At 40.9% G+C, this 24642-nt stretch overlaps 1 protein-coding gene across 4 annotated transcripts in view; it reads left to right on the top strand.

The window, feature by feature from the left end:
• The window catches only part of Kcnn2 (potassium calcium-activated channel subfamily N member 2), a 390602-nt gene that overhangs the window by 342396 nt on the left and 23564 nt on the right, over positions 1–24642 (top strand). For all 4 annotated transcript variants that reach the window (XM_021214229.2, XM_029546834.1, XM_029546835.1 and 1 more), the window contains one exon: positions 18755–18896. In XM_021214229.2, the coding sequence (XP_021069888.1) occupies positions 18755–18896 (142 nt within the window). The remainder of the gene's footprint in view (positions 1–18754; positions 18897–24642) is intronic.

The raw sequence follows: 24642 nt of genomic DNA on the forward strand, positions 1-24642 counted from the left end.
CTATCTATCTGACTATGTATCTGTTTCTTTATGTACCCCCCCCCGTGTGTGTGTATGTGTGTGATGTCTAGCTGTGTATTTATCTCTGTCTCTCTTTGTGTGTTTATATTTGTCTCTCTGTCCCTACTCATGTCTGTCTATATGTATCTCTGTCTATCTCTCTGTATGCATGTGTAGATACTGTCAGCAGGAGAAAACGAAAGAATAGCTTCCGTGATGAGCATACAAGTTAAGACAGGGAACATTTACATATTAAATTATAGAGAGAAAATATAAGCGGAAAAAAAATATATGGTTTGGAACAGATGGTTACTGGATATTTCAGACTGAATTATCATGAGTTTACCTGTCATTGGAACCATGGCAAATTCATTCACCAGGTGGGGGACTCCATTTCCTCTACTTCTGTGCTCTCTTCATTTCTCCTGTTGGGAAGCGCCACACTCTGGACCAGTATTTGAGATTTTGAGTCTAGAATGATAGATGAGAGTTGTGTGTACCAGTAAGGAGAGTAAGGACTGGAAAGAAGTGGGTGACAAGAGGGGAGCCAGCTATGACAATAGGATATGTTTCATCCCAACGGGACACCAGGATAGGACATGGGGAAAGCAGACAGGGAGGCACAGTCAGATGCTCTGTTCAGGTGCACAGCAGTGAGGACGAGGTGATGGAGAAGAACCCAGCTCTCCCTTAGAGTCCGGGTGACAGGGATTGGGGGGAGGTGTTTTGAGTAAGGAGGTGATTGGTTATTTAAATGCCAGAGAATATGGGGATCTTTAACACAGCACTAACAGTTGATTTAAAAATTTTTTCTGCTTCAGTGGAAGTCTCATAGGTTATTTTCGGCATCTGGCCACATAATGTTCATTGTTCTCATGAAGAAAGAACTTCAGAATCATCAGGAGCTGCCTCTTGGAAGGTTACGTAAGAAATATCTTGCTTCCTGAGTCTAAATCAGATGGAAGAGTTAAAAAAGAAAAAGAACACAAGGATCTCAAATTATCCATTGCATGAAATATTTAATTTTCTATGAATAAATGGATTTTACTAAAATTATTTTTCTGCCCTTAAGGGCTCTCAGGAAAGGAGTTTAATGAAGGGCACCGATTTTAGAAGCTTTTAAAATTTTTATAGTAGAAATAATCTGTGAAGGCACGTGAAATAGATCGACTGGTGTCCGGGGCTGAATCCTGGATGCCAGTCTGTGAGCCTCGGGATGACTAAGAGGGCAAACAAAGCCTCAGCTTGTTTGTCTGAAGCACAAGAGGCCAGAGTGTAAGCTCTCATCCACTGATCAGAAGCTCCACGTTTTGTGAGAATCGGTTCACATGTCTGAGTCTTGGTGTCTTAGCTATTAAGTAGAACTGAGCCAGAGGCTTCTGAGGTCCATTTATGAGCCCTGATAATAAGGAAACGGGCAGTGGATATTCAGAAAGAAAAACCTTCTAAGAGAAAAATAATCTGAGATTTCTTCATTAGTATACCCTAATTTCTTACCTGTCCCTAAACTGAAAATGATAAAATACTATTAAGTTGTGTGTGTGTGTGTGTGTGTGTGTTTAGTTGTGTGAGATTTTGTTTGTTCTATTTTTGTCATCTCTTTGAGTTAGGACATCATTTTATGGGTAATTCTGGTTTTTTTTTTTAATTAGCTGTTTCATTAATCACCATTAAAATCAGGTAAATACATATTTACAGTGTCTTCACTTTCTGAATGGCTCTGAGGACCCTTCAGTATTGCAGACACTAGTGACTAGACCCTTTAGATTTTCAACATGCCCCTTCTATTTACAACTACAAGGGCAGTTTGTCTTCTGTTCCAGTGTAGAATTCTGATGGGCCATCATTAGCATTTGTCACATGATTCCCTTTGTCATATGCATCAAAATCTTTAAAGTCACAAAATGCTACAATAATTGTGTTATGTAAAGGATATTTTTCTTCTGCAGTCAAAATCCAATTTAGGACGATAAAAACAAAATGTACAAGGACCATAAGTTAATAGATGCTTAAAACATTTTATCACAGTTGAGGAACATGTTCTTTTATATAGGGGAAGAGCATTAATAATACTTTCAAACTAGTTCCACCAAGTTAGAATTGTTGTACTGAAATTAATATAAAAAATAGATGTTTCCTTTAAATCTGTTAATTCCCTCTTGTTGTGACTCAAATAAACAGTCAGCAAATGACAGAATGATAACAGAAAACAGAGCTACAGATGAGTGCACTGGCATGAATAATCTAAGTCATAAATCTCTCTCTGTTTGACTACATAACAGAAATACAGCTCTGTTACATTTGATTGATGCTGCTTCTTTGTTCCTATTTAAAGCAGTTAATTTCCAAATTGAGACCTCTTTACTTATTAAGCTTCTAGGATTTTGACTTTTCCTAAGTCATGATGCAAATGTCATTAGGCTCCTACTGAGAACCAAGTACTTGAGTCCATCAGTGGGGTTGAAGAGACCCTATGGATGCTCAATGGTTACTGGAAGAGACAGGTTGCCTAATAACAAATAAGATTATAATTGAGCACAAGTATTATACGGTACATCTGGACTCCTGCCTATGGGAATTAGGAACCCTCGTCAGACGGCTAGAGTGTTGAAGATGGCGATGTCAGCTAAGGACAATTGGAAGCAAAGGAACAAAAGTGATGGACTCAGGCATGTGGCTGGTGACTGAGGAGACAGTGAAAAAGATGAGTTTGAACCAAATTGTCAGTGGCCTTAGATGCTATGTTAATGAAAGTAACTTTTCTTTCTAGGCATAAACATGCCCAAGGTGACTAGACAAAGGAATATAGTTAAACTTAAGTTTTGGAAAGGCTGTTCTGGCCACTAGGAAGAGAATAGTATAAAGAGACAGCAAGATAGAGACTAGTAGATTACTAAGGTGTCTCCTTGTGTCTCTGCCTTGGTCATCTCATCTCTAGAAAAGAGAATGGGAATGGGGACAGCCTCACTTACTTTAAGTCTGTGTTAAGCCTCTGTCTTGTCCATTAGCATCCATTCTCTCTAGCAGAGGTCAATAGCTTTGAACAAGACACACTGGCAATTCCTTAGATGACTGATGGGGATTTGGGGATTGATTCTATGCACAATATGACCCTGGCAGCAGAGGGTCTACAGATCCTTCTCAGAAGGAAGGGGGCTGACAGTACTGAGAAATGACTTTGGAGGTAGAGTATGAACAAAAGGAAGCTGAGCTATGAAGGGGTTAAGGGTTAAGAGAAAGGGACATCACTTGAGAGTTTCCTGAGTTCCATGAATGGGAAGTCCTTTAGCTGGAGCCCAGGATGCAAAGAGTTAAACCGGAAGAGGCAAGCAGGAGACATGCCAAGAACAATGGCTCAATTTAGGAACATTTGAAGGTGTATGTGTCAGGACATTCAGCTTCTTGATTTCAAGGTTGAGGCACAGGTAAAGAGATACACAAGCTGAACCGATGGGAAGATACGAAGAGAAGCCAGCTGAGCTCTGTGTCGGGATAGTTAGGCGAGAAAGAGCATCTGCAAACATCTGGCCACTCTGCTTACCTGACGCCTCAGCACAGCCCAGGTGTTCCTGCCTGTCCTGGTAGATACAGAGCTTCCTGTCTCATCACATGAGTCAGGAAACCAGAAAGCACTTAAGAAAGTCCACTTCTCTTTTGAGCCATCCTCAAGAGCGTCCTGGGCTAATTGTTCTGTTTTTATCACATGTTTCCCTGAGCTCAGAAACTGTGGCAGCATGAGGCTCCATCACCTGCACACTGGAGTCTTCTCAAAGCCAGATGTCAAGGCCACATTGTCCTTTACGTTCAGAAAGTCAAGTTCACGTTCTTTGTGAGTTATATATGAAGGGAATTATAATTCTGAATTCTACTCATTTATATGTACATACATTGTATGGACACAAAACACACATAGAGCTATGAAGAAAAAATGTGTAAGATGCCCTGAACACTATATTAAAAGATGTTTTATCTAATAATTTCATAATAATCACCTCATATACTTATACATTAATCATGTATAAGTACACTGGGAACCAACCAGATCTTTAATATGCTAAAAGCAAACATTTCTTACAATGTACTTCATTTCCATCTAAGAAAAGGCATGACTGTTATTATTAACATCTTTCTTTCACCATTTGAAGTCAACACTTTTATGAGGTCTTCAACTGCCTTTTCCTCAGCAAGAGAATTTATGGGAATGTTATTTATGAATAAACTATATAAAAAGAATGCAAACATATTTGTTAAATCAAACACTGGAAAAGGAGATAGGTGCATTGCTTTAAATCTTGAGTGTTGCACCATGGGAACATGTATTTTAAAATAATGTTGACATACATCAAGCATGAAAAATGGTAAAGAGATCATTTCTATATTTGTTCTATGACTTTCGTATAGTTTGATCATGATACAATTGAACAATCTATAAAATTATAAATTCACAAGTTTAGTCCTACTTTTTCCTCCCAGTAAAAGGCCATGTGAGCAGAGTGTGGATACCTGATAATGGCAAGACTCTAGTATGTAGGATGATCTGAGAAGTGCTTACTCCATGAGGACCCATCCCCCAGTCATTCCTTTGTGAATCTCACCTTGCACACTGGTTGTATCCCAGAGGATGGAAGCAACAGGAAAGATGGGAACAGGGGATTCATTCCTTTCCTGTGGAGCTTAAGATAATCCCTCACTGTGACCATCAGAACTGTTGGGAAAGAACCGGGTTCTTGGCCTTCTCTTTGGGTCTCAGCACCTGCTGTAGGCGAGTAAAATACTAGGGAAGTCAGCATATCTCTAAGAATTAATATGCAGAATTGAGTCAAAATCCATTAATCCTTTCAACTTGACTTCCTTTCTTTACCCAAGAAGCATACTCACAAAATAAGCAACCAAATGAAAGGGAAGCAATGAACATTGTGTTGAATGCACCTGCAGTTTATGTATCTGAGAATCTGGGTTATGTCTGGGTGATTGTATCATATTCCTTTCTCCTGTATCACTTCAGGAGAGATGATCAGGAACTCTTGGGGATGGACAGCTGTTACTGCATTGTCCTGTGCCTCCCTCCCCTGCACATACTTCTTCAACTTCTCATACTCTTCCTCCAACAAGGCAGTGAGAAATCCCATGTAGCTGTGTGAATTAATGTTAAGTTCATCAAAATGAAGTGCAAAACTCCCCTGGGCCAGCTCTGCGCCCGTAGGGAACGTTTTCATTAACTTTGTGCAAACTCCTGTTGGGCAGCTATGATGCCGTTCTTACTTAGTCTGTTTTTTTTGTGTTTCTAGGTCAGGTATTTCTATGAGCTGCCTGGAGAACGTTTATGTAGAACACACACGGATACTCATTTTGAGACTGTCAATTTTCCCTGTGGTTACCAAGCTGCGTACATAGTGACTCCCAGCCTGGTTTGGTGGAATGTTGGTCTTGATCCTTTGTTTTTTTGTTTGTTTGTTTTTGTTTTTTTTGCCTATATACTTAAACTGTTACCAGTGCGAGCACACTGTTAGATCCAGCTGTTGAATTGGACCGAGCTTTTCATTTTAATAGGAAACATCTCTGGTTTAGCAGCTTGGTGTGTACGTGGAGTTAGTTTAATGGGAGCAAAAACATCAGTAAATGCTTGTATTGAAAGATATCCGGCAAGCATCATACAACTGAGGACCAACCGGCACACCAGTTCATTTGCTTCATTTTTTTGGAAACCTCCTTTGCAGTATTGCTTGGCATTTAGCCCTGAATTGCCTGTGTCTGAAGGTTAATCTCACCAACGTGACAAGTCACATTCCTGGCTCTCTATTCAAAGCTTGACTTCATTTCATTCTGGTAAAGTTAAAATTTAAATATCCATTTGGGATTACTGGCTGCTGTAATAGGAGATAACCTTGACGGTGACCTTGGTGAGATGGCTGAGTGGCTCACTCACCAGGTATACACTTGCCCCCCGACCTTGTTTCTTCAGGGAAGAACCATTGAGAAGCGTTTTCTAATAACCATTTCAAATTCCTAAAGCTATTCAAAGCTCTGTTTTAAGTGCCCAGGTTTAGTAGGTACTCTGAAATTAATTCTTAAAGTTGAAAATGGGGAAAAGTGTAACTGATAAACCTTGAAAATGACTGAAGAAAATCTATGATCCTTTTTGCCAACCTCATTGGAGTCACCTTCAGCTTCGGTTACATTCTGGGCTTGATGGCTCCAGTTCCTGACTCTGTTCTTTATCTGGCTCCATAGAATAAAGCTTGGTGATCTGGAATGTTCTGCTTCCCCAGGAACATAGCCCAAAACTGTGTAGGGCTGGAGGCTGGAACGTCTTATCATCATCATGTGCTCTACATTGCATTTTTTTTTTTTTTTTTGTATTTGCTGTTGTAGTTTGAAAATTAAAAATTTGGTAGCATTTCATGGTGACTGCCTTCTATAGCTGTGGTCCTGTAGAGGACCTGGATTTAGATCAGCGAGATACATTCTTTTCCACTGACTGACAGCCCTGGACAGCTCCATCAAATTTTTCTCAAGGATTCACAGTCCCTACAAATACAGTAAGGGAGCCCAGTCTCCAGGCTGACATGAAGATTGAGGCATAGCATTAGCAAAGAGAAAGGAGAGGGGAATGACACAGAAAACCAGTTGTTTTTCATCCAGATTTTTAACTATCCATCTTTCTTCCTGTTCTCCTTATTTTGTGGCTGATGGACCCTCAATGCCTACAGCTTTCTGGCCATATAGTCTTCTCTTCTCTCTCTTCTTCTAACCCTCCCTCTCCCCTTCCATGGTCACTGGTTCTAGTCGCTGTAGTCACAAACATTTAATAAGTATAGAAGAAACCAAAGCACAAGGCTGCTCATACTCGGAAGAGCTCTCAGGCAAATCACCTGACCCAGATGGAACCAGGAGATAAACTCCAGGAAAGAATGCCTTTTCTTCGTGTCTACTTTCACAGATGCAAAAAGGCCTTGCCCCGCTATAGACCACAGCGTCCCTGTGGACTTGATTTCTTTCTTTTGATGCTCATAGATATTTGATGAGGCAAAAGGTCCGATTCTTGCATCTTGGAGGAAAGACGGCCTCAGAGATTAAGACTCATTTGCAGGAGGTAGGCAGCCCTTGAGTTCCTTTGTATCATCTCAGGTGCTTTTTCTATCTCAAGTGCTGATTCGTGTTCAACATGCTCTAGTTTGAAACCTCCACTGTTATCTTTTTATGCATGGGTTATTAGGGTGTGCCCTTTGATTTGGAGAATCCCTGCCGGGTGAGATTGTGAGCAGTGGTGTAAAGGTGTAACTTCATCTACCTTAGATAAGGTCTAGAATGGGTCAGCATCCAGACAGAAAAATCCCATCCTATGCCTCCCCCCTGCCACCCTCCCACACACACCCCAACCACCATAACACCCACTACACACTCAAAGGCCTCTAGGATTCTGGGTCGGTCCAGGGCTTCTCAGTATAGGAATGGAGTAACCAGGTCAGCTTGTCTGTGCCCTGCTTCTGATGATGGAAGGCCACCTGCTTCTAGAGTATCCAGGAAAGGAACTTTCACTTGCAGGGCTTAGATATGCATCTCTTCTTCTATCAGCTGGGCAAACTCCAGAGTGCAGGTGAGAATAAGCTGATGTCGTACTGCCACCTAGTGACTGCCCTTGGCCTCCAGGAAGAACAGCAAATTGCCAGCTTGCTGTCACCCATTATTGGAAAATTCAAGTGGGAGTTCCCAGAATCAGGACTCACCCCGAGGAATGCAAACCTGCCTTCTCTGCCAGCCGTAGAGCCTGCCATGTGGCAGATGTGGCCTGTGCCCGTGGCAAGTGAGGACTGTGCTCTTTGTTTTAGTAAACTTGACTTGAGGCAAGGAGATTCTCCAGCTTGGCAGAACATTCCCGCCTCTAGGAGAGGTCACTTCCACGGGAGGACCTCACAGCATACACACTCCTATAGATGGAGGCTGCCCAGGAAAGTCAAAACAAGTACAGTTAGGAAATAAGGGAAGAAACAGGAACAGAGATAACAATGGATGAGAAGTGCACATTGGGTATTGTTAAAATGTCCTTCTGGCATTTGCTGTTCCCATAAGTGCTGATAATACATTTCCCCACAGGCTTTTTATGCCAGATTGCAGGCTATCCAGTTTCATTGATTTGTAGGTGTGTTTTCATTGTTTAGTGTTTCATGAGATCTCACTACAGATTCCTTCCTGGCCTTTAAGGTGGCCCCTCGGCCTCTACCCTTCTCTGGGAACACAGGCCTGAGCCACCATACTTGGCTTTCCAGGTCTACGGATGGGAAGCTTGATAGAAAAGTTTCTGATCCCCTTACTAGAAGATCATCTAGTGTCTCAATATACCCTGTGAAATTGCTTGGTTGGTTGGTTGGTTGATTTATTGTTTGGGGGCCAGGTTGAAGTCAGGAATCTTGTCTATTCGTGGGCCATACCTATCCTACAAACTGTTCCCGCCTGACCTTGGAATGACATACTGAGTATTTGCATGTAAATTTTTTCCTTTGTCTTATTTTGCTTTTTTTTTTTTTAGCTTAGAAACAAATCCATTTGAAATATGAACATAAAATATTTTGACTTGATTGAGATAGGCATTCCATTTTTAAATAATATCCCTAGAATATCAACTGGAGAAGATCAGAATTTGTTTTATTTAAAGTTAAGCCAGAAAATTTTCCAAAAAGATCCCAGCTTTCGTAGCAGTCCCTGTGGCATATGAATTGCTAAAACAATACATTTTACAGACTGACCTGGAATTAGATATTCATTTAGGAAAAAATAAGTCTCTTTTAGCTTTTTTTCTTTTTTTTTTTTTTTGAGCCAGTCCTCTCTAGCTATTGTAACGTATAATTTATAAGTGACTTCTATTTACTTTAGTACAATTAAGAAATGATACTGATGTATTTTCATTTCATAAAGCATGCAAGTACATTGTACTGAATTTCCTTTCAAAAATCAAACAAGAGGGCATCACTTCAGCTGAGTCTGAGATCTATGGCGTAAATGGTCTTTTCAGCCCAGAAAAAAAATTTTTTTTTCTTATTTTTTTTTGCTTTTGTATATTGTATTTATTTTGTTTTGTTGGATATTTTCTCTATTTACATTTCGAATGTTATGACTATTCCTAGTTTCCCCTCTGAAAACATCCTCCCCCATCCCCTCCCCCCTCCTCTCTCCCCCTGCTCATCAACCCACCTGCTTCTGTTTCCTGGCCCTGGCATTCCCCTACACTGGGACATAGAACCTTCATAGGACCAAGGGCCTCTCCTCCCATTGATGACCAACTAGGCCATCCTCTGCTACATATGTAGCTAGAGACATGAGTCCTTCCATGTGTACTCTTTGGTTGGTGGTTTAGTCCCTGGGAGCTCTTTGGGTACTAGTTAGTTCATATTGTTGTTCCTTCTCTGGGGCTGCAAACCCCTTTAGCTCCTTAGGTCCTTTCTCTAGCTCCTTCATTGGGGACCATATGCTCAGTCCAATGGGTGGCTGTGAGCATCCCCTTCTGTATTTGTCAGGCACTGGCAGAACCTGTCAGGAGAGAGCTATATCAGGCTCCTGTCAGCAAGTACTTGTTGGCATTTCCCATGACCTGAGAAGTAAGTTCTCTCCAAAAGCTGTGCAGATTTCCCTAGCCACCTTAGTCAAAGAGAATCTGAAAGATAAAGTGTCTTTTCTTTCTTCTAATAGGATGTTAACGTGTTCCCATCCTTGTGTATCAAGTTTCTTTAACATTGTCAAAGAATTATAATTGCATCTGTGTATGTGTGCGTGTTTCTCTCCTGTGTTTGTCTGTGTATGGTTCTCTGTGTGTGTTTTGTGTGTGCACATGTGTGTGTGTGTGTGTGTTTTCAGATCTAAGACTGTTAAGTTACTGACAGAGGAGACATTGCTGATGTCACTTCTTCTAGCATAAATGAATACTAGACTCATGAAACATATTTGTCGTCTATTCATAGAAACATAAGGGGACTTATTCAGTCTTGCAAACCTGTGCATGCTCTGTCATCCTCCTCTTTTCCCTCAGGAACAACAAGCTTTATTTTAAGCTCAGCTTGGCTTATTTGCTCAGAACATATCCACCGATGGCATGTGCCCAAAAGCAAAGCTTCTACATCCAAAGTATGAACGAAACTCTTGTAGACCAAGGTTGAAAGAAATCATAGATAAGACAATCACACACACACACACACACACACACACACACACACACAAAACACATACACAGAAAACCACACATACACACACACACAGAACAACACATAGAGATATGGAAAGAGAGAAGGAAAGCGAAAGAGAGAAAGACAGACAGATATACAGAGAGAGGAGAGGAGAGGAGAGGAGAGGAGAGGCGAGAAGAGAAGGAGATAAGGAGGGATGGAGGGAAAGGGGGAGAGAGAGAGACAGAGAAACAGAGAGATAGAGTTCCCTAAATCGAGAGATAAAAATTTTCCAGTGTATAAGGTCAAAGGATCAAAATAAGATTAAGTTACTACAAATTCACGTAGGATCAATAAAGATTTATATAACTCAGGAATTGTGTACTGGTCCAGTCCTAAGTAATGTTGGGTTTTAGAAGTAGTCTTATGCTGTCCCTTTCTGCCACTTTTGTTGCCTTCAGTCTCTGGGATCCTCAGGGTTCTAAAGCCTTATGCTTCAGACTCGGTGATGCTCGGAAGGGAGGAATGAGAGGCAGGTCCCTAGATAGTCATGGATTAAAGCCTCTGGTCAGTCTCAGCTCAGAAGTCACTTCCTGAGAACTGTTTCCAAGGTTGTTTCTGGTTATCTATAATTACGGCATTTATACTTCAGAGCACCCTCAAGTTTTGGTAAAAAATTTTTGCCTTGGGTAGATTTTGTGTTTTAACTTGGAGGTAAACAGATTGCAGGCATTTGTCACAGTGACACACATCCCTGCTCTCACCTTCCATGTCTTCTATATTTTTCCCTCAGTATGCCTTTACAGTAGGTGTTCACATTTATTAGATTTCCTATCCCCTTATTACCCAAAATCATGTTCTGTGAACACAGATTCTGATTCATCTACACATTCTCTGTGCCTCTAAAGGTGCCTTTATACACGGAGATGGTCAATAGCTGATTGCCTAGGACTAGCTAAGTAATACCTAAAATGCCTCAAAGGTCCTGGAAGTTTACAAGAAAATCTATCCATATGTCATAGCCCCACCTCTGGAGAGTTGGACTTAATTAGTTGAGGGGGGAATATACAGTGTTTTCTTAGTGGTTCCAAGGTCACTCTAAGGGCTAGTGAGCATCCTTGACAGAGCAATGGAAGATAAACACTTTGTGTTCTCCCTTCTGTCTGAGTTACTGGCTCTTAGCTCTTCCCTCCTCTGAACACAGATATCTACCTTTCTTTGACTGTTTTGCATTCGTATATGTCTGGATTAGTTGAGTCACATCTTTGATCTGATTTTACTGTAAGTAGAAACTACCTACCTGCACCCAGCCACAGTTTGGGAGCAAGTGTACCTCACATCGCTGAATCTGCACTCAGAGACATGGACTTGGAGATTTGTTGCTGGCCGTCAGGTTTGCCAGCACTTGACCTCTGAGGAAAGGTACGTCTGATAGTCTCCTAGTGCCCCGCGATCTCTGACGGACTTGTCGAAATATCTTACCTCCCGAGGACGTCACCCCACAGAGAACCACACACAGGTTCTGTGGCCGTTCAGTGTGCAAGCCACGCAGAGTGAACCTGAACTCTGGCTGTTCAGTTCCTTGTCCTCTTAGCTGCTCCCTTCCTCTGCACTTCAACACCAGAAGAGAGAGAGTTCTCTCTCCAACGCACATATACAAGTTAAGCAATGTTAGAAACAATACTTTTGGGTTAGGATCTGGTCTGCAACCCTGTAGGAGGAACAACAATATGGACTAATCAGTACCCCCAGATTGTCTCTAACTGCATATGTAGCAGAGGATGGCCTAGTAGGCCATCAATGGGAGGAGAGGCCCTTGGTCTTACAAAGATCATATGCCCCAGTATATTCCCCAGGGGAATGCCCGGGCCAGAAAGCAGGAGTGGGTGGGTTGGGGAGCAAGGTTTGGGGGAGGATATACAGGGCTTTGGGGATAGCATTTGAAATGTAAATGAAGAAAATGTCTAATAAGAAATAAGATACAATACTTTTTAGGGTTTAGTTTGGGTCCTATTTCTTTCCTTGTTTAATTTGTATCTTCTCTTTGCCTGGTATTTGCATTTTGCAGTGGTATCCTTTCCCTTGGTTGTTTATCCGTGTTGTTATTATTATGTTTACGTTTTTTTCTTAAAAATGTTTCCTTTAGAGAAAATGCCTTTTGATGAATTTACAGGGCATTTTTAATCTCATCCCTTCCAGTCTCTATTCTTATGGAAAGGCCAGTGCTGAATGCTAAATCTCCACTCCTGAAAGTGTGTGTGTGTGTGTGTGTGTGTGTGTGTGTGTGTGTGTGTGTGTTTATCTTTAACTTTGTGTTCTACATTCTAGGAGCTTTGTATCAGTTTGCACTGGAATTGTGCTATGTCTGGGATTGTATTGTACTTTAAATTGTATCTGCACCTCCCACTGTATCACTACCACGTTCCCTTAGACTAGTCCATGACACAGCTTAGGAAGTTAAGTCTACCTATGTGTGTCTACACTGTCTCAAGTTCCTACTGTTCTCCCCCTCTTCCTTTCCCATTTACCGCCTCTATTTTGCCTGTACTTTTCCTTCAGAAAACATAAAAGTGTGTGCCAGTTATTATTCATTTATATTTGAGAGGGGGATTTGGAAGCCAGCTGGAAGCTCTGTTTAGAAGAAAAGGGTATTCATCCAGCAAGACTTGGCAAAGGGTAAAAGCTGGTGTTTTATTAGAGAGTCCTCAATTTCTTAGTGTGAGTATATTGTCTTTTCTTTGAGGCTGCCCCATTTTTCAATAAAAAAGAAAAATTCTCTCTATTATCAACTTCTCATGCTAGCTAGGGTCAGAGATAGGGAATGAAGGAAAATAGGAATGGATGCTACCAATTCATTTAAAAACCTGAGGGCCTGATCTTTACCAGCCCTAAACATTTCTTCTGCCCTTCTCTGGACCCTGAGTCTCGGATTCTCCAATCTGTACTGAAAAAATACACTTTCTTTTCTTCTTGTTGTTATTTTGTTTGCTTTTGTTTTTTTGAGACAGGGTTTCTCTGTATAGCCCTGGCTGTCCTGGAACTCACTCTGTAGACCTGGCTGTCCACAAACTCAGAAATCTGCCTGCCTCTGCCTCCCAAGTGCTGGGATTAAAGGCATGTGCCACCACTGCCCAGCAAGAATGTACTTTCTTGGTCATGCTAGATACCTGGGATAGCCAAGGAGAACGGGTTCCTGCGGCTCCATCCATCACTCCTTATCAGTCCTTTGGTTATCTGTTTTGTACCTTACCCATGCACTGTGTGCTTGGTATCTGTGTAACTGAGATACCTAGGCCCTTTATATTTAATGTGATTGAGGTGATTGAGGATATACTTAGGTAACTGTGCTTTCAAGCTCGGTGCGCTCGATTTATCTCATCTGTTCTTTATCCCCCCACCTTCTCTTTCTATCTCCTTTGGAATCTGTGTTATTTCTTCTCATGTTTTTCTTTGGCTTGTTACTGTAATGCTTCTTTTGTAGAATATACCATGCCCATCAGCTGAAGTCTATCTTGTCTAAATTAGCACTCCATGTCCTGTTATGTCCTACCGTCTGTCTTGAATTGGTGGCTCTGTATCAATGTCCATTGAGGGCTCCCAATTCTCCAGCTTGGGGTAGTTTTGCGTGAAGGTATCGTACCTCTTGCTGGGAGAATCGAGGGGACTCTGTGCAGAGCTCTTACTTCTCTTTACAGATCTCCCTCCTTTGGCTTTTAAGCCCTGTAAAACCTTAGCCTCCTTAGAGTCCAACTGTGCTATTCAGCTCAGGGAGGCCTCTGAGCCCTGCCTGTTCTTCCTGAGCTACAGTCTGGGCATTAAAGGGGGACAGGTAGATGTGTGCTTCATTTTGGTTGCTCGCCATCTCTCTAGAATCTTTCTGTTCTTGATGGGTGGCCAATAAATACATTGTTATGCATTATTTCAATTTTTTATCAGATTTGTAAATGTTTGTTTCATAATAAAGTTTAAATATAATATCCTATTTCTCCATCACGGCTGAGAACAGGACCCATTAGAAGTCTCCTCTTCCTCCTGGGGCCTTCTTTACTTTCTTCTGGTTGCTCAAAGTCTACATCTTTTTATTGGGTTGCCATAATCACAGTGTTATTTCAGGAAAGAAATAGTTTTAGAAGAGAAATTGTTTATCACATGCATTTAATCTCTGTAATGGTTTTCATGATATAACCAAGTCTGAAGTTTGAGGCCAGACTTGACATTTGAAATACTGTTGTCATTACTAATACTGATAAGATGCTCTATAGAGAAGCATTCATGGAAATGGTTTTGTCAGCTCTTAACATCCATGATGGTTGTTTTTTTTTTTTTTTTTTTTTTTTTTTGCTATTGTAAAGATAAGTTGTGCATAAGCCTTGGGTTATAATATCACAAATACAATTCATGTTGACTGATGAGCAAGAACCATTTCTCTCTGTTTTTTGAGTCTGGGTGTGCCTATGAGAGCCTACCACATGGCCCAGGGAAGCATAAGGCTGAGAACAAATTTAACATTGCCATATTAACCAATGAGCACCAGCCCCCCCCTCTGAAATTCTCCCAGAACTAGACAATGGAGCAATAAAATAAGATCCAGTATTAGTCTTTAAATTATTTATTAGACTCTAAAAACCGTGTAGATGAGCACAGTATATATTACATGTCTTGTAACCCATATGCACATTGATTGAAAGCTGTTAGACATATAGGCAGGATGCCAAGAGAAAAAGTACAAGCCTGGAGTACCACACTGACCGGGGCATGTTTTGGAGGAGAACTGTGAAAAGGTAGTGTAAGTGCTAGCCTTTGCCATGCAGTGCTAAGGGCCAGCAGGAGTGCTGGTCGGGGCCAGCCTACCCCTTAGTGAAAGTAACCCCTGATGAACTTGAGCAAATGCTCAGTTTAACATCAAGCGGTCATGTCTGTTAAGCTGTTAAGCTAGACACAGTCAGTGGTGAATGAAGAGATGAATAAGGCATAGAAACTAAAAAGAGGAAGCTCTTTTCAGACCTGAAAGCTATTTAAGTCCACAAAGCTCAAGGTGCCCGCCATGCAGAAACCAGTGCAAGTCTCTTTTGCTGGAACTCTGGATACCCTTATCTTAAAAGCTTGACTATTATTTGGTATATCTTTTATTAAATTAGCACCCCTGCTGGACAGAGACTGGCTCTGCCACTTGAGGGGCCTCTTCATGTCTTTCTCAGACAGTTTTTCTTGCGACCATCCTGGGCATATACACAAAAGATTCTCCAACATATAACAAGGATACGTGCTCCACTACTTTCAGAGCAGCCTCATTTATAATAGCCGAAAGCTGGAAAGAACCCAGATGTCCTTCAACAGAGGAGTGGATACAGAAAATTTGGTACATTTACACAATGGAGTACTACTCAGCTATTACAAACAATGAATTCATGAAATTCTTAGGCAAATGGATAGAACTCGAAAATATCTCCTGAGTGATAATAACCCAATCACAAAAGAACACACATGATGTGCACTCACTGAGAAGTGGATATTAGCCCAAAAGCTTGGAATATCCAAGATACAATTCACAGACCACATGAAGCTCAAGAAGAAGGAAGGCTAACGTGTAGATGCTTCAGTCCTTAGAAGGGGGAACAAAGTACTCACGGAAGCAAATGCGGAGACAAAGTGCAGAGCAGAGTCTGAAGGAAAGGCCATCTAAAAACTGCTCCACCTGGGGATCCACCCCGTATACAGTCACCAAACCCAGATACTATTGTGGATGCCAAAAAGTCCTTGCTGACAGGAACCTGATATAGCTGTCTCCTGAGAGGCTCTGCCAGTGCCTGACAAATACAGAGGCAAATGTGTGCAGCCAACCATTAGACTGAGCATGGGGTTCCCAATAGAAAGAACAATAATTTCAACCAACCAGACCCCCCAGAGTTCCCAGGGATTAAACCTGTGTAAAGAGTACACATGGAAGGACCCATGGCCCCAGCCACATATGTAGCAGAGAATGGCCTTGTCAGGCATCAGTGAGAGGAGAGGCCCTTGGTCCTGTGAAGGCTCAATACCCCAGTGTAGGGGAATTCATGGGAGGTGAGAGTGGTTGGATAGAGGAACACCCTCATAGAAGCAGGGGGAGAGAGGATGGGACAGGAGGTTTCACACGGGGGTGGGGGCACGCTAACCAGAAAGGTGATAACATTTGAAATGTAAATAAGAAAATATCCAATACAAAAAGGATTTAAAAAAAAAGTGGAGATCTCTGACTTGTCTGTGAAGTGATCTAGTATAAGTAAAGTTTGTATATCTCTTTAGTCTTAAATTATATGCATTAATCATTGATGGTGCTGTGACTCTGGCGTTGATCCAAAAGCTAAGGATGGTCTAAGTGATAGTGTCACCATGTTGATGACTCTAATATAATATTTGGGTTTGAGTTGCTAGAAAGGAAATCAGGTGATTATTCTAATAGTGTCTAATTTGGTCCTTAATTACCTCACTTTGACTATTCACAACTGAGCCTGTCTAAATATAACATAAACACTAGTATGAGAGGGTTTTTTCCCCCTCTCTGAGCTGTTTTCATAGTTTTACTTCACAAGGAAAAAAAAAGGATAATTTATAGAATCCCAAGCTATAAAATCTCAACTTCTAAAAGCAGACTTGTTTTCAGTTAGACCTCCCAACATGGGTTTATGGCCTCTGACACAGTGTAAGGCTCACAGCATTTTAGAAGTATCCAGTAATGCTTCAGTGGTATCAATCTGAGTGTCTGACACAGGGACGAAGAAGGAGGCGACTAGTTGTACATTTAAGATATTTTATAGTCAACGGAGAACATACTGTAGAAGAGCAAGCTGGGCCTGTCCAGTGAGTGCTTCAGGTTCCCGCTGGAGGGCAAGTACCACACCGTATCTTGAAAACCAGATATAAAATGCTAAAAGAAGAGCAGATGTCTACACCCACACCAAGGCTGAAATGTCCTCATAGGCAGTAGGGAGACAGGCATTCCAATGGGACCCCAAGTTGTAGTAGCAAATCTAAAACTCTTCTTTGCAGTTAGTTGTTCTGCCGAAGGAAAAACCACATGCCTGGCAGATAAGTACCCTGATACTTGCAGTGGGGGTGTAGAAGCCATTCAAAGTGAAGATTTTTACTCAGCATGTCGCTGAGACTAGACAGTGAAACTGTCTAGGACACGACTGTCGATATAAAGAGAGTTAAGAGAATAGTAATTTCCGCCAGTGGTGGTCTAGGTTGTAAAATATTACATGCTAAACGGGGGTACTGCTGAGACCCTACTGAGAACAAAATTAATATAATGTATTTTATGTGGCTTGTGGATGTATGGATTAGATGTATGGATGCTTAAGTAAATCATGCTTTGTCAAGAAGTTTTCATCTCACAAATAAAATTTGAAGAGAAAACGAGCTTTGCCCCCCCTCATCCCTCCTGTGCATCATGCAGCCCACAGCACAGGTAGGGTAACATATTCCCCAAAACAAGTATGGCAGGAAGTACTCACTAAGGAGCCCTGATACCATGAATGGGGTAGAAGCCAAAGCTGACTTTCTTATGTTTTGAAACAGAGTTTCTTTGTGTGGAAACTGTTTAGCTCACATTACAGCTAAGCCCAGCACTAGCCATACTCTTATACCTCGTGTATACATTTTGCTCATTGTGTTACTAGATAATATGGAAATGTACTTATAGGTCTCCCTGGCATAGCTAGAAATGCCTCCTGGACTCTCTTTACTAAGGATAGCCTTCTGTGATGTCTTATAAATGAGCATCTACATGGCCCAGTCAATATCTCTTCCTTATCCTTTTCATAGGGCAGTACAGTAGTGGTCCTCATTCCTCCTGATGCTGGAGTTCTTGATCACACCAACCTGTCACTTCTTTGTTTAGTACAAGTAACAAGAAACAGGACCTTGACTGTATTTAGAAGAAGGCACAGCAAGAAATGAGGCCAGTGTAGGACTCTCAGCTAATGTCTAAGGGAAGTAAAGACAGGTGGTCCTTAGTGGGAAGTGGCTCAAAAGCAAAGACCTCTGTTGGTGACCACAGGTCAAGTGTAAATGCTGTAGAGACCAAAGAGGGCCACTTGGCCCTGGAACATTCCAAACATGAATCACAGCAGACTCTTCTAGGGTTGATAATAACATGGCCTGATTATTACGTGTCTGAATGCCAGGCAGCATGTCCGTGCTTCAACATGAATGTATTGAGAAGGATGACAGGTATAACAAGGGAGTGAACATAATCCCAGGAGAGGACACAGCATGACTCTTACTACACACGCAGCATGAGATTGGGACAAGGCACAACAAAGGTTGGGCACATAAGCACACGGAATGCTAATACTGTCAACAGAGCTACATGTATGTGCACATGTAATACCATCTTGCAGTAGTGAGAATGTTGTTTTTATCCTGTACATTATTCATTCTGGTTGTTTGTTAGAGTGAAAGTGATTTCTCCACTTTATTTATATCTATAATCCCTCAGTACATCTAAAGAGAAGAATTTATAGATGATATAGTCAGTTCATCAAATCAATGAAATTGCTCTTTACTGCTATACTGGAGGACAGTTATAAACCCTGGCTCTACTTGCTGTTTTTCAGGTACCATGATCAACAGGATGTCACTAGCAACTTCCTTGGAGCAATGTGGTTGATATCAATAACTTTTCTCTCCATTGGTTATGGTGACATGGTACCCAACACATACTGTGGGAAAGGAGTCTGCTTGCTTACTGGAATCATGGTGAGTGTTTTTCCCTTCCCATCTCTCTTATTTTTGCTTAAGAGACCAAAAGCACTCAATATGTATAAATGATTGTCAGTTACTGATTTTCTCACAAAGATAAGTTTTGAAATATGTTGAGGGCTTAAAGATTTCTTCGGCATTCTATATTGTTAGGGGTTTTTGTTAATGAATGTTGGTTGCATGAAAGGCATGGCTCTTGGAACTGCTGGGGAATGCATCAAAACAAAGCACAAGCTGCCCCAGTCCTGCCTCCAGCAGAAAGTTGTGGTTTGAAAATAATTGGCAAATGACTGTTAATTACACCCTGAGTCTCAAGTTATTTAGGAAACTAAGGAATAAGAATGGGCCTCAGCAGATGAATTGTCTATAGGGAACTGAGGCTTCTGGGTAAGTGGCCAGGAATTGGGAACATTCTGTCTGAAAGCTACAAGATAAAGAGTGCAGTGCATTTGAATAAAGTAAGTGGACAGGAGTGATGGGGGACACGCACAGTTGGGGACAGGAATTGCAGGATACTGGAGGAAAGTTTGCTGTCATGGTGAGTGATGCTGGGTCTTTTCCCAGGAGGCCTGGCAACCTGGGGCATATTGTTTGCCCCTCTTCCACTGTTGTATAGCCTGAACTGCATATACACCATTCATGTTATATGAAAACTGGGAAAACATTCTGTCCTTGAGAAAGATATGTAAGGTTGCCTCTCTCACCAAAGGACTGGTGGAGATCAGAGGAAGTGTAAAGCTAGCTTAAAATGAAGTGAAAGTCTTCCTCATAGGGCCAGGACAGGTAGGCAGATCATGAGAATTGGCTGCCCCAGCCTTGAGCTCCTTGAAGACTGATTGAAGATTAAGGCAAAGTAAGAGTGATCGTGTAGCTTTGAATGTGGTCACTGCCTTTTGAGTCTATTGTACATATGTTGTGGAAGAAAAAGTTCTATTGGGCAAGACCTCAAGTCAGAAACCTACAGTCAGATGACACTCTGCTCTTAGCAGGGGAGCATCCCTTCTTGGCAAATTGTGTGGTGGCCATTTGACCCAGTAAGGAAGCAGAGAGGTCATGGGCACCAAAACTTGGGTGTGTACGCTAAAGGGTCACATCAACAAGATGTCAACTCAACATCTCTACACTGTCCACACACAGGAGAGAATACCAGCTGGCCTTTTTAGGTCCATTCAGAATGGAGTCACTTGTAGCATCTTCCGAGGAAGACTGTGGGAAAGATTTTAGTTACCTAAAAGGACGGAAAGCCTGAGCATCAGGAAAATGAGGGCATGCTTCTGCCCTGGGTAGAATTGAACCCAGCCATGCCAATTTAAAGATAACAGTAGTGTTAGGATAACCATCAAGCCCAAATTATAAGAATTATAATTTGGAGCCATAATTTAGCCTTATTTCCTTGTAAAATAAAAACTTTTTAAAAATAAATTTAGTGAACTTGACATTCTTTTTTCAGTATACCTGGTATAGCTCATTACATGTTTGATTTTTTAGAGTATCTCCCATTTCCCCTAAAATAATAGCATTTTGTCGTATAGCATAAAACTTTGGGAAATAAAATATATAGAAATGTATTTTTGGAAGGCCCCATAACAAACCCACAAGGGACATTAACAATGCTATTTATAAAAACAGAAATGATAACTACAGTCTTACCTCAGTGCGTCTCAAGATCAACTTGCTAGGTTGCTTTTGTGGCAAGAGGTACCCATTTTATTATTAATGAGGAGTGACTGAGGGGCTCATATACCTTTGTTGCAGACACAAATTTGACTTTAACATTTCCTGGGCACAGGCACCTTGGGATACATCTGTCTTCTCTTAATATTGTTTTGTGTCTAATGTCTCCAGAACTACCTCTTCAAAGTCTTGTCTGGCTGCACAGAATCTCTCATTCACCTCCTTTAACTGCTTCCGTGATTAGGTTTCACTACTGATCTTTGTTTTGAAAAGGATGTTCTAAGGATCCTTTAATCTATACAGACAAAAAAAAAAGGTTCTTTGTAATGAAACGTACATGACTTCATTCTTGCTCTGCAAGCTCACAGTGTAACAACAGTTCATTTTGAAACTCAGGGACTCTATTCTCTCTCCCCTGTAAGAGAAAATTGTTTAACTGATCTGATTAAAGACTGTTTCCTTGCATCTATAGAGAAATCCACAAATCCTTGGGTAGCCTCTGTAGAAGTATTTTAGAACAGTGCAGTGGACCTCCCTTGAGAACAATAGTGTCAGGCTACTGGGCAATCTTCAGGGTGCGCGTCTAAGAAGTGGATTATACCCTCTGTAAATTCCTTAGCGACTTGGAGCAATGCATGGAAGCAAACTAGATACACCATGGGGAATGTCAGAGTGATATTTGTAAGAGAAAATAATGTTATACAAGGCTAGTTTCTTGAAGATGAAGTATGTTTGACTAATTTTGTTTGCCTGTGCTTTCTTTTCATCCCGGAAAGTATGATAACTCTTAAGCACTTAGTCAGAGATAACTGATTTCGGTATTCGTTTGCCTATTCTTTAGAGCTTTATAGCATTTATTTTATAAACTATGTATTGACAGATTCCCTCAGCTCTAGTGTTTCAATAAATTGTGAATAAAAAATACAATTTGCAATCCCCGAGACAGCCCAGGGTCACCCTGCACCATTGACGGTTAGTTCTGGAGTACTCTGCCTTCTGTTCCTCTTGGTTGCTCTCCTTTCTAACCCTTGTGTCTATAACATTTTGATAGAACTTACTCCTTCATGTAGTTAGCTTTCATTTTGAAGGAGAGTTGGTCTACATGCTAACACCTACAAAGACTCCTCAGAGCCGTGCTTGTTTTCTTCCTAAAACTAATTGACACTGATGAATTATAGCTTGCCATTGTCCTTGCTGCTTACATTAGTCAAAACTCAAAATTAGGGTATAATTTAGAAGTTTTTGAAAAGCTGAATTTGTGCCATGGGTCATATATTTTTAGAGACAAGGACATTAGACTAAGCTTATTTCTACACTACTCTGGGCAGAAATATATCATGAAGCCATGAGGAGAGATTGTTTTCTATAACATTTCTAATAGAAATCCAAATAGCATTATAAAAATTGGGCCTGTCCAGGGATGGAGGGGGGATTGTGGGAGGAGGAACTAGAAGCGGGGACAGTAATCGAGATGTAAAATGAATTTAAAAAAAAAACCCAAAATCTTGGCCCAGGGCTGTAGAGGTGGCTCAGCAGTTAAGACCACTGACTGATCTTCAGGAGGTTAATCCCCAGCTACCTCATGGTGGTTATCAGCCATCTATAAAGTGATCTGATACCTTCTTTGGTCTAATGTTATGCATACGTGTATATATAGCGTACTCATCTACATTAGCCAAGTAAGTAGATAAGTTAATTCTTTTAAAAAATTAGTCTGTCCTTACCCAAATTGCTATAGGTAATTGAAGACACAAAGTCTTTTTTTGTAATATTTAGCTTTGTTTACAATATTAGACGTAGGTGATTATGGAATTCCTAAAATAGGGAGAGCTTGGATACTGATGGATTTAGTATTGGGAATCTACCTCAGCCATATGTCCTTGCTTGGTATGCTGAAGATCCTAGTGTGACTCCCATTCTCTCTGTCTCTCTCTGTCTTCCTCTCTCTCTCTCCCTCTCCCTCTCTTTTTCTCTTACACATGATCAGAAACATAAAGTAGAAATGAGCCTTATGTAGAGATTTACCTATGAATAAGATCTTTCTCTTCCTCACTTCTGCATATTTTTCATATGTGTTTACATGTCTGGAAGGATCAGAAGTCAAAATCATTTATCTTCCTAAATGAATCTCCACCTTATTTTCTGAAACAGTCTCTCATTTTTATTAAGCTTCAGCCTACTGATTTGTGTAGATTAGTTGGCCAACAGACCCCACATGCTACCATGGGGGCTTTTACAGGAATGCTGTGAATCCAAAATTGGATTTTTGTTTCGGTTTGGTTTTTTTATATGTCAATCACTTCACCAGTTGAGCCATGTTAATCCTCATCTCGGCCCCTGCCCCCAAACCATGGAAGAACTTAACAGAAGTCACACTGCTTTTCTTTTAGTGCAAAAGCATTAAGGTTATAGAAGAATAATTTCTCTACTCTTGCTCCATTTGAGGAAACATTGAGGACCTGAAGATATCCTGTTTGGGATGTTTTCATAAACAGTGAGCTGAATTCTAACTCGTCAGGTTTTAGTCTCGGCTTTTCTTTTTTTCTTTTTCAGCACCAACTAGTTTCTAGCTATCTCAGTTTTACAAAGGAGTCATCATTTTACCTAGCACTATCCTTTCTCTATCTACATGTGTGAATGTAACACATCCCATAAGCTGTGCATTTTCCTGTACTCCTGAATACATGATTATTTCAAGAGGAATCATGTTGATAAGGGTACCTTTTCACTTTCAGTAGGAAGGTCACTCATGTATAGCTTTGGTTTCCCTACCTCTATAATGTGATGGTAGTTCTTCTTGGCTATTTGACCCTTTAAACTATGAATGAATTTTGAGGCATAATTGTCTTTAAATATAGAGTAATAGCCATCCATTCACAGGTGTGGGTGTAAGTGGTTCTTAATAAGTACACTAGACTTGATAAAACAATCAAAGCGAGGTCTCCAGGTGACTTGTTTCTTCCGTGTCACTAGTAATTCTATATAAAGATTTCTCAGTACACAGTAATTTGAAAAGACCACACTAATTAATACTTTTTAACTTTATTCAGGAGGCAAAGAGAATGTCAGTCCAGGGTAAAGCCTCTATTCCACTCTAGAACACTAGATAGTAATTCCATGAGCTTCAAGGTTGTGGGGTATCTGGGTGTGAGTTGAGGGAGCACTCTGAACTCAGTTCATAGGCATTCTAGACAAGAGCAATGAATTAGCTCAGGTCACATTGAATCCCATCACATAAGGGCCATCGACAGGAGTAGATGTTTGATTTCTTGCAGAAGTATATTTTATTAAGAAAGGAAAGGAGAATTCTGGGCTTTGTCGGTCAGAAAACTAAGTTCCTGACCAGAACTTTAGTCCTTTCTAGGGTTGACTCAGATCAATCCCAGGGAAATTTTTTAAGGAACATGACAGCTGCTTTCTTCCAGCGATAGCCAAGTGTACCTAGGCATTTTTATGACCTGCTGGGATATAGCAGCATCTAAATTGTCTAACCATGCAGCGCTTTAGTGTTTTGGAACTGCCCTTCACTCTCTAAGTTCATGGCACTCTTTCCAATAAGGAGCTTTAAATGCAGAATGACTCAGGGCTGACGACCAGTTTTATGCAATACTTCCTTGTTTCCTGCCCAAGAGTAGAAGAATGAGCTGACCTAGCAAATCATAGAAATGGGTTTCCTAGTCCCGTGGGCTTCATCTCAGTGCTAAAAGATCCCCAAGCACACCCTTCCGTAGGATGAGGGCATTTAAAATGAGCACTTGACCTCCAGCAGTAATGCCAACTGGATTTAAAGAAATCAGAGGAAAGCAATTTTTGATAAAGGGAAATATTTTTGTGACCTGAGGAAATGTAACACTCTCATGGGTTGTAATATAAAATTTGAATGATTTAGAGTATTTTATTTGCCAAAATTGATGTTTTACCTATTCATTATGAAAGCATAATTATTTGTGTCAGGCAAGGGCAGTAAAATATATTTATGCTTCTTAGCTATTGAGTCAGTCAGCCTCAAAAACACAAAGGGAGGTGATATTGTCAAGTATTTGTTTACCTTCTTCTTGAAGAACAAGTT

Source organism: Mus pahari, chromosome 15, assembly GCF_900095145.1.
Source record: "Mus pahari chromosome 15, PAHARI_EIJ_v1.1, whole genome shotgun sequence".
NCBI lineage: Eukaryota > Metazoa > Chordata > Mammalia > Rodentia > Muridae > Mus > Mus pahari.